Source organism: Raphanus sativus, chromosome 4, assembly GCF_000801105.2.
Source record: "Raphanus sativus cultivar WK10039 chromosome 4, ASM80110v3, whole genome shotgun sequence".
NCBI classification, from domain to species: domain Eukaryota; kingdom Viridiplantae; phylum Streptophyta; class Magnoliopsida; order Brassicales; family Brassicaceae; genus Raphanus; species Raphanus sativus.
Window position 1 is genome coordinate 44,782,218 of NC_079514.1, and position 9,549 is coordinate 44,791,766.

General features: G+C 36.1%; 2 protein-coding genes across 2 annotated transcripts; both read right to left on the reverse strand.

Annotated features, from left to right (window-relative positions):
* Window positions 1-1,123: 1,123 nt before the first annotated feature.
* Window positions 1,124-6,594, reverse strand: LOC108855602 (long-chain-fatty-acid--[acyl-carrier-protein] ligase AEE15, chloroplastic). Its single transcript, XM_018629458.2, has 18 exons — window positions 6,183-6,594; window positions 5,743-5,925; window positions 5,414-5,528; window positions 4,764-4,851; window positions 4,326-4,534; window positions 4,147-4,250; window positions 3,883-4,032; window positions 3,556-3,623; window positions 3,225-3,330; window positions 2,932-3,090; window positions 2,773-2,826; window positions 2,606-2,686; window positions 2,247-2,384; window positions 1,977-2,136; window positions 1,815-1,894; window positions 1,619-1,743; window positions 1,481-1,538; window positions 1,124-1,381 (listed from the first exon to the last, which is right to left on the reverse strand). Exons 1-18 carry the CDS (start codon window positions 6,396-6,398, stop codon window positions 1,289-1,291), a joined length of 2,187 nt encoding a protein of 728 aa, XP_018484960.1. The 5' UTR covers window positions 6,399-6,594; the 3' UTR covers window positions 1,124-1,288.
* Window positions 6,595-7,207: 613 nt separating this feature from the next.
* Window positions 7,208-9,121, reverse strand: LOC108853894 (probable glucan endo-1,3-beta-glucosidase A6). Its single transcript, XM_018627371.2, has 3 exons — window positions 8,964-9,121; window positions 7,523-8,881; window positions 7,208-7,386 (listed from the first exon to the last, which is right to left on the reverse strand). Exons 1-3 carry the CDS (start codon window positions 9,007-9,009, stop codon window positions 7,349-7,351), a joined length of 1,443 nt encoding a protein of 480 aa, XP_018482873.1. The 5' UTR covers window positions 9,010-9,121; the 3' UTR covers window positions 7,208-7,348.
* Between the last annotated feature and the right edge of the window lie 428 nt (window positions 9,122-9,549).

The window sequence follows — 9,549 nt, forward strand, 5'->3', positions numbered from 1 at the left end:
CCGACTTCATAAGGAGAAAAGGAAACTAACGTGCTTTCTATTTCTATATGCAGGATTTGTTTATGGGCTAGAAGTGAATTAGGCTAAGAATTTGGGCCTAATACCCACAACGAGGTACCTAACCCTAACCTTCTTTCTCAATCGTCTCTGCTTTTTGCGTTGTAAACTTATTTTTTTAGAATACTTGAAGTCCATAATATTAAGTTACCCGATGTTTAGGTCAGCAAAATATGGGTATACACAATTTTCACGAAACCCCAACTGAAATTTTGTTACTGAAGCCAAAAACTTAAATAAGAATCATATATGGTTTTCTATTTTATTCACTTCGTAATTGTGAAACAATTAAAATGACTAGGTCTCTTTTTTTGTCAAATATTCATTTACACAAGAAACCTTCTCATTTTTGTATATTAATCCTTTATATTTTAGAGATAACTATACCCTGAGTTATTAAAAATAATATTATGTTTTTGTTTGTTTAATTAGTCAACATAGTCATCAATAATATCCCATTATAGTATGAAAATTTAATTTATACCATATGAATAAAAAAAATTTACATACTATAATTGAATTTGTTTTTATAATTTCAGACAGATTATAAAACTATGCATGACCAACTATTTACTTACATATGGTGTAATACATAAAGAACCGAAACAAAACTTTTAAACAAATTTGATACATATTTTCAAATTATTAAATAGAAATTTCAGTTCGCGCAAGACGCAGATCTCAACCTAGTGCATTATTAGTTTCATGTCAGCTGTTACTTTGTTTGATAGTTAATTGTTTTTTAATCTCGGTTATTCTATCTAAACATGAATTTGGTCATTTGGCTAATTAATTCAAATAGTAAATGGTTGCATCGGTAATTTTAAAAGGTATTTTGACAAATAAGATAGAAAACATATTGAATATCATAGTCAACTTATTTCTTAGCTAGATAATGAATTATAATTTACCTCGAATAAATGCACGTTACTGTACCCGTGAGTTGGCAGAGTCAGTGAGAGCGATTAAACAACGACTCTTTTGTTTGTTATCTTTTGTCACTTCACACATTTGTTGTTGTTATCTAACAATCTCCGTTTGAACTCAAATTTACAAAAGATGACCGTTTGTTTCGAAATCTTCGTTGGTTGGTTATTAAATATAGAAACGATCAGAAATAATACAAGAATTTACCAGCATTTTAATTGTTAATTATTTGCATATTCTTAGTAGAGTATGCTTTTATTGTTATAATTACATCAACAAAGGAACAAGATTAATCAAACTGTAGTTAATTGTAAAGTTGACTAATCTCGTCTTTGTACTTAGCCACGACCTTGTCCCTTCTAATCTTCATCGTTGGTGTCATTAAGCCATTGTCTATCTGCAATGTTGTGTCATAAAACATACATGTTTCCAATTTTTTGGATCGTAAATTAAATAAAGCCAAAACATCTATAAGAACAGTTAAATATATAATTACCGTGAAGGGCTCGTCCACGATCAAGACTGGTCCGACTTGAAACGAGCATTCTGATGTCCTGCAAGATTGTTCAAACAGAGTAAATATAAGATCAATTAATTTTACCATGAAGTTTAGAAAGTGATGTTTTGGTTTTACCATTTCCTCAGTTCTTGGTAAACTAAGCTCTTTAATTTTTCGTTGCTAAGTTGGGATGTTTCAGGATCGAGCTTTTCTGCTTCCTCTTTGTTTGGGATTATGATAGCTCCTAGTCGTCGTTGATCCTGTGAATGAGATGCTTGTTATAAATACGAGAAATAGCAGATACTGAGATCTTTAAAGAGAGTTTAGGCACCTGTCCAATAACCACGATTTGATCAATCAATCTGCTTCTCATGGCAGCTTCTTCAATCTCCAATGGTTCCACATTTTCACCTATAGTGACGATAAATTTTATCGATAATCTATTTTGGGTTCCAGTTACTGCATTTGAACATGTTGTGTAGTCGGATTATACCTGTGGAGAGAACAATAGTGTCTTTGGCACGGCCTTCAAGAACGATGAGACCTCCACAACGGCGACTCCTTCCTGTTGAGTGATGAGGAGCGATCCAGCCCATATCTCCTGTGTTGAACCACCCACTTTCATTTAGAACTTGCTTTGTGGTTGTTGGATTCTGATGCCACACATCAATTCAGAAATATACGAGTTAAAACAAGGTTTAATCATTGAGGCAAAATCACTTACACAAGATACTTGAGAAGCAAGTTATTAGTACAATACTACCTTATAATAACCTTTCATAATCTGTGGGCCTCTGACTTTGACAATGCCCTTTGAACCAGGAGGAAGAACAGCATTAGTCTCAGGATCTACAATTTTGAACTCTGTACCATGCATTGGATACCCAGCTGAGCCAAGAACCTTCACAAGAAAACAAAAAGACGAAACAAATTACAATATTGAGTCGAAATAAAAAGGAAAATGATTAATCATAATGACAATTGAGAGCTTGTAATTCCATACAAGGAAAAGTAAACCAAAAAGAGTTGGAAGCTCAATGGAAAGAGATAGAATCAAGTAGCTCGTCAAGTTAGGTGTTAGCTTTCTTCTGAAATTACAAAACGAGAGCAGGAATGACTTACGTTACAGCTAAGCGTCCGTGCACAGATAACCGGGGATGTCTCTGTCAAGCCATAACCATTTTGTAGAATCACACCGATGGCCTGCAAGGATATTGAAACCAAGTCTTTTTCACATGTTCAAACGCAACAAAAGAAAATGATCTTTTAAGTTTTCCAAGAGAAATCACCTCAAAAAACTTGTCAATGTGAATGGGTAAACTACCACCTCCGCTGATACCAGCCTGTACATACAAAAATCAAATCAGTATTAACTAGAAATACTTTTGGTAATAGATATTAAAAATCTAACAGACAGAAGACAAGAAATATAGAAAATTGTGTATTACCTTTGATATCCCAATAGAGGCATGAATTTTCTTGTAGATTAATATTTTGGCCAACATATGTAATGGCCACAATAAAGCAGCAACTACTCTCGCTCGCAACCAATCAACCAAAGCAACAATATACATTGGAGGCTTTTGCTCTTTTGTCAGACACATACCCTGTACACCAGACCACAGACAATAAAAGAACCTTAAGCACCACAAAAAAAGGGAATAAACAGAAAAAACTTCTTTAAGAGAAACTGTAAGGTAAAGACAAATATTAAGAGGAGCATCATATGTGTCATGAAAACCTCATAAATTCGCTTCATCTCCATATATGCGAGACTGATTTTGATCAATGTAAGTGCTAGAAATTTACGGGCAGCTGAACTTGTGAAAATCTGCTTTTGAATACCACTGCAGTGCTCAAAAGAGGAAACAAAAATAAAAGAGAGAGGAAAATGATGGTTAACAACCAACTCATGCTTGCAAATGATTAACTACAAGTCCCTTAGCCATGAGGAAATAGATTTAAGACTTATTAATACAAACGCATATCAAGCTTCTTTATTTATACAATCCATCATTAAGAGGTCATCATATGAGTTACTGTGCAAAATGTTAACTTGAAAAGTGACAAACCTGTAAAGTGTCTCATATACCAAAGGAACGGATATAAGATAGTGTGGTTGATACCGCTTTAGATCATCCTATACCACAAAATAGAAAAACGAGTTAAAACCCAAAAGGAGCAACGTCGAATGATATACTCGAAATCATTCATCCGTTAAAATTTCACATCTTACTTTGAAAGGTAAGATATGAGTATTCAATATATATTTATTCCCATTGTTAAAAATATTAAAACAAACTGAAGCATCGCTTTAAAAGGGAACCAACACAACTTGATAAAGGTACAACGATTGGAAAAGAATACGGACTGAATAAAAGCTGGAGGATGAGAATCACCTTTAAGAATCTTATAGACGTATACATTTGCTCAACTCCACACGTGAATATGAAGTATTCGCAAGCACGTTCGTAGGCATGCCACGACGGCAGCATGCTTAGAAATCTATCGCCAGCTTCAGCAGGTACATATGCGGATAAATGTTTTATCTGGAAAGTGTTTTAAGAAAACAATTAATAAGCTCAAACCTATTCCTGATAAGAAGAGGAACATAATCACCAAATAAACGCTTGCAAAGAAGTATTGTGCCTATAAGCTTGAACCTGGTGTAAGAGATTCCGATGTGTAAGCATAACGCCTTTGGGATTCCCGGTGGTACCACTGGTATACATAATCGCGGCCGTGTCATCTGGATTGATGGATTTACCTACAGAGTAATTCATTTTATTAGCATCAGGATAATCTTTTAGGGACAAAAAAAAAACTTAGATCCTCAACGTACTTGTATCGTTAGATCCTGATGATTCTGCACGTCTCTCCTGTCCTAGGGTTTTAATTTCTGTGTAGCTGTAAACTGGAATCTGCATCCCCTGTGTAGACAATGATGACTTCTCACCCCAGAGAAGTATCAAAAACCTCAGAGACGCTTTGGAAGTAAATGTGTCAGCGATGCGGTTGAAAAACTCAGGATTGTCCACAACGAGGGCTACACTGCAAAATACAGATCACTTGAAATTCTTGATCTCTGTATTGCAAACAAACCTGGCGCCGACAACTGAACAGACACAGTATGATCAAAAGATCTTATAGGAGCTCCAGATGTAATAAGATAAATGAGAACTAAGCCTAATCTGAAAATTAATTCCTAAACAGGAATTAAAATTTGTCAATAGTTGAGAAACCTTAGACTCAAGTTAGTATATTATGATAGCATAAATACCTTTCAGAATGTTGGTATATCTGCAGTAACTCTTCAACAGAGGACCTAGATCCTCTGACAACATTGACTGCTCCTGTGGACATTATACCTGAAATAAAGTGATAAACAGTACGTTACTAACAACTGCAGGGGGAGGAGAAATGAAAGAGCAGTGAACATTAGAATTATTGCAACAATAAGCTGGCAAACGTGAGAGCTTATCACCAACTGAGAGAATACTACATCAAATTTCTACAAAAGACTTGCTTCTTCGAATATGCAGTTTTAACCATACGAAAATACTTTTCAGTCGAAACTCTTCAGAAAGGAAGAAGCATAAACCAAAGTTCTACAACTGGAAATTTTGTCTGTCCGTCTATAACATCTACAGAACAAGAAAGAAGATTGTAATAAGGTGTTTTGATGAGTGAAGAACTACAAATAAAGGAAACGAGCAAAAACAACTCAAACGTAACTTGAAAGATTGTTGTTTAATGGTAAATGTGTTTAAGCGCAGGTTGGTAATGCAAATATTTATGAAATCTTGAATCAAAAAAAAAAATTATGAAATCAGTCTCCTTGATGATTTCATGCTCTTCCTATAGATTAACGAGCAACAGACTAATTTTCACACTGATATTCTACTATGTTCCATAACAATAACCTCGTACCTTGATCAGAAACAAGCCATCGGCAGGAGTTATCAGCAAAAAGTGCAATCTTCTCATCTGATTTCACTCCAACAACACGTAATCCTTGAGCAAAGTCCAAAATCTCTTGTTCCAACTGAAAACAAAGTAAACAAGATGAATGACTTCTTTTGTCTCTCACCAAAGAATAAATGTTTTATCAACCTTGCTTGCTGACTGCAGTACAGAGCTTCTAAATCATTAAACAAATATGTTTCATGCGAAAGTTCAAGAAGAAAAGAAAAAAAGTATCTCCTTATGATTCTTCTCTGCTTGTATGAGAATAAGACTAAAAAGGCGAGAAAACCAACCTGGTTGTATGTCAATTTCAAAGGCGGATCATGGTAAGGATCTACAAGTGCAACTTTATCACCATACTTTTCAGCAGATGATCTCCAAATATCTGGGACAGCCTTCCACTCATTAGAGCGCACCACAGCAGCATCTCCTCCTGACAATGAAGAGCTTTCAATGATTGCCGTCACGTCCTTTTCCTGAATCATACATACCTTGGTTTTAGTGAGGAAGAGCATCTTTTAAGATACCAGAGACGGATGAACCCCAGAGAATCAAGAAAAGCAAAACACTTTATTCATCAAAACCAAATATACAGTTTGAAAAGACTTCTCAACCACTACAAGATTTGTAATGATTTAACACAAATAAAATTATTATTTCTGTTCTCCAGTCACAGTATTATTTATCAATTCCAAGAAAGAAAAAAAAAAGCGGAATTAGAGTCTGAACCCACCTTGGACCCGCAGTGAATCCGAAATCTCCGGAACGAAGGAACTCGAACACGATGACCCGAATTCAATCTGAACCGGAGATCATGAAATTCACGGGAAGAAGAGCCGTACGAGAGAAGCATCGAAGGTCCCAAGGAAGTTGACGTCATCGCTGACGCGCGAAGAAACGGGAAGGAAGCGATGAAGAAGGAGCAATCAGGTTTCAGATGAATTGGCATTTGCAATTGCACATAGAGAGAGAGAGAGAAGATGGGGGGACCTCTTCTCAGAGAAGAAGAAACAAAACAGAGAGAGAGAGATCTGGAAGCAGGTAAAGACACTAAGTGACGCTAATCAAAATATCGTTTTCGTCGTTACATTACAATGGAGGAGATTAGAAAGATCATGTCTGCCTGCTCTCAGTGGAGGAGATTTGTTTTTCATTTATTTGTCAACGAGGAGATTTTACTGATTTGATTTTCTTCCTAGTTTTTACTTTTTCTCTGTGTTTATTTCTTTAAACATTTTTTTTTGTTTTGCAACTTTTGGTTATTCAATGCAATCACATGACATACGACTCCACAGATGCTTTTGTCGATGATGACCAACTATATGTTTTTTTGTCGATGATGACCCAACCATATGTTTTTGTCCATGATGATTGTTTCAGAACATGTAAATAATTATTTACTTCATGCATAAATAGCATAAAAAATTTAATTAGTATAAATGCTTGTACGCAATCTAGATTATGAACTATCTTTTATCATTTTAAGCTTTTTATACTATTGATAATAAAATATATTTTTTTTTGGTTCAAGACGATAAAATAAAGTAAGTAATTGTTTTTAACTGTTGTTGTGATTTCACCTTTTTTAAAAACACTGTTGTTGTGTTTTTTTTTTTTGAAACTGGAAGACTGTTGTTGTGGTTTACTTTACCTTGTTTTTGTTTAATTACTGTAATTTATTTGAATGAAAAAGTCCAATAATAGATGTCCACTCAGTTAAAAATGGTAATCAATACTTTATAATTGATAGAGAGAAAGTGATCTTTACTTTTTGTTAAAAATTATTAATTATTTGTTTTTTTCGACATTACGAAACAATATAAAAGGCAGAAACAACATTGGATAAATACGAATAATGCAGCCTTAATCATTCTTCAATCTCTTTCAGTCTTCTTTTTCTCAAAGAGTAACGCCTGGAAACTTGCAGCGATCATGTCCTTAGAAAACAAAACAAAGAGATTTGTCAGTTACAAGATAATTCCACGAATACCCTTAATCAATTACATGAACCATGACTTTACTAAAAAAAAGTTAAGCTTTGTCAAAAAAAATATTTTTAAGAAAATGGCTCACCAGGGTTGACCGTGGTCATTCGAGCCAGTCCATTGAAGTAACATCTAACGTTATCGGTACGAAACTCAGCCCAGTACGAGCTAACCGCATAGCTTGCATGCCAATAAACAGTGACCGGCTCGTAACATTCTCTTCCCGGAGCCAAAGCCGCACACGTCGTGTTGCCTCGGCCGCAAGCCATCCTCAAAGCTTCCTCTAGCTGAGCCTCGCTAGCTCCCTCCACCGGTACGCACCACACTATACCCTTGTATGGAACATTGTTCGTCGGTTTAGGCAATGGGTTGAATCTGGTTAAGGGTTTTGAACCCGTGAAATCAATTTCGTAGATCGGTGTCCCGTTCGGATGCAGGATTCCATAATGTCTCTGTGTTCCCGAACCGGATTTATGGTTTTCGTCGAACAAGGAGAAAACAAATGTCGGTATAGCTAAACCGGGTCTAGCTGGTGTACCGATTGGTGGAATTGCGGTCATCTTCTTGATCAAATTCCGGTTATACGTCGCTGCATTGAGTATGTTGGCGCCGGTTTCGTCGATGTCCCCGGAGTTAGGCCATCCGGTTTCGGAAATTGCGACGCGAATGTGTGGGTAACCGAGTTTGGTCATGGCGAAGATAACCGAATCCAACATTTGGTCTAGAAGATTACGGTAAACCAAACCGGTTTGAGGATCGGTATAAGTTGAGTTTCCTTGAAACAGAGCATAATCCAAACTCGTGTTCATAGGGTTTCTTGACCAACGCAAGTAAGGATGAAGGTTGATAAAGAAGTAAGAGTTCGTTCCGTTGAGAAACTTTAGCAACGGAAACATCAACGATTCGGCGATATCTTCCCGGAAAGTTGAGTTCGACGGCGGAAACGTTGATCGGAGAGAATCCATATCTAAAGCTGTCCCGACTTTGATGTTGTGAATGCCATGTGCTCTTAGAGAAGTCACTATTTTGCGCATGGCCGGTACGACGCTTGCTGTTATGTTCATTCTGTCTTCGACGGAGAGGATTTCGTTTCCGACAAGGACAAATCGGATATGGGTTTGTGGGTAGTAAGGGATGATGTTGGTTTGGACCCAATCTTCAGCTGTGGTTTGGTTGGTGCTGATGGAAGTGATTAGGTGGTTTGGAACGGTTATGGTGACGTAAAGATTGGTTTGAGAGAGGAGTGTTAGACTCTCTGGATCCGCGTCGTAGAGCTTGACATGACCAGCTTTGATAGATTTGATGAAATTGATGGATTGGTATGGAGATGGAAGGTTGTTTCCTTGTCTACCGTAGTTGATGCCAATCTTGCTTGGCAAGTCTAGCGTTATTTTCCTCTGCATGTACCTATGCTGATGCTGGAACCGAGTCGCGGAGCAAGATGAACCTGTAAAATTAAGAAAATTTATCTCAAGTATGGGAGGAAACAAAGGGAACAATGTAAGCATATGATTTATTGATGGACTTACTTGAAAAGACAAGGATGGTGAAGAGGAAGAAAACGAGAAGAGACATGTCTTTTTGTGTTTGGTTGGCAGTGTGTTGGTGGTGATCAAATTGTGATTTGAGTGGGAATGGTGTGGAGCTGGAGATAATGCATCGATGTATTTAAGTAGGAGTATGGTGTAAGTTTAGTGTGAAGAAAGATTATAAATTTTTATAAGAGTCATGCAAGAATAGCTTCTATTTTTGTTTGGTTTTTGGTTTCTTTTGAGACTATACCATAGTTCTTTTGTGCTATGATTTGTAAAAGATTGTTGGTTGAATGGTTCAAAATGAACCTAGAAAATATTTTGCAAAGAGTTGTAAATTTCTCACTTAACATCTTTTTACGTGTTCTGAATTTCGTACAAAATAAAAATTGTGTTGAATATATGATATCCCCGTAATATTGCTGACATTGTTTTCTTTATCATGAAAAGAAAAATTGAAGAACGTTACTAACATTAGAAGGTTTTCGAAAATCATTTTAGGTTTTCAAAAATCATTTTTGAACCCAATGATATTCCAGAAATCGATACTCTCAGAAAGAAGTATATCATTTCAATTTGTAGA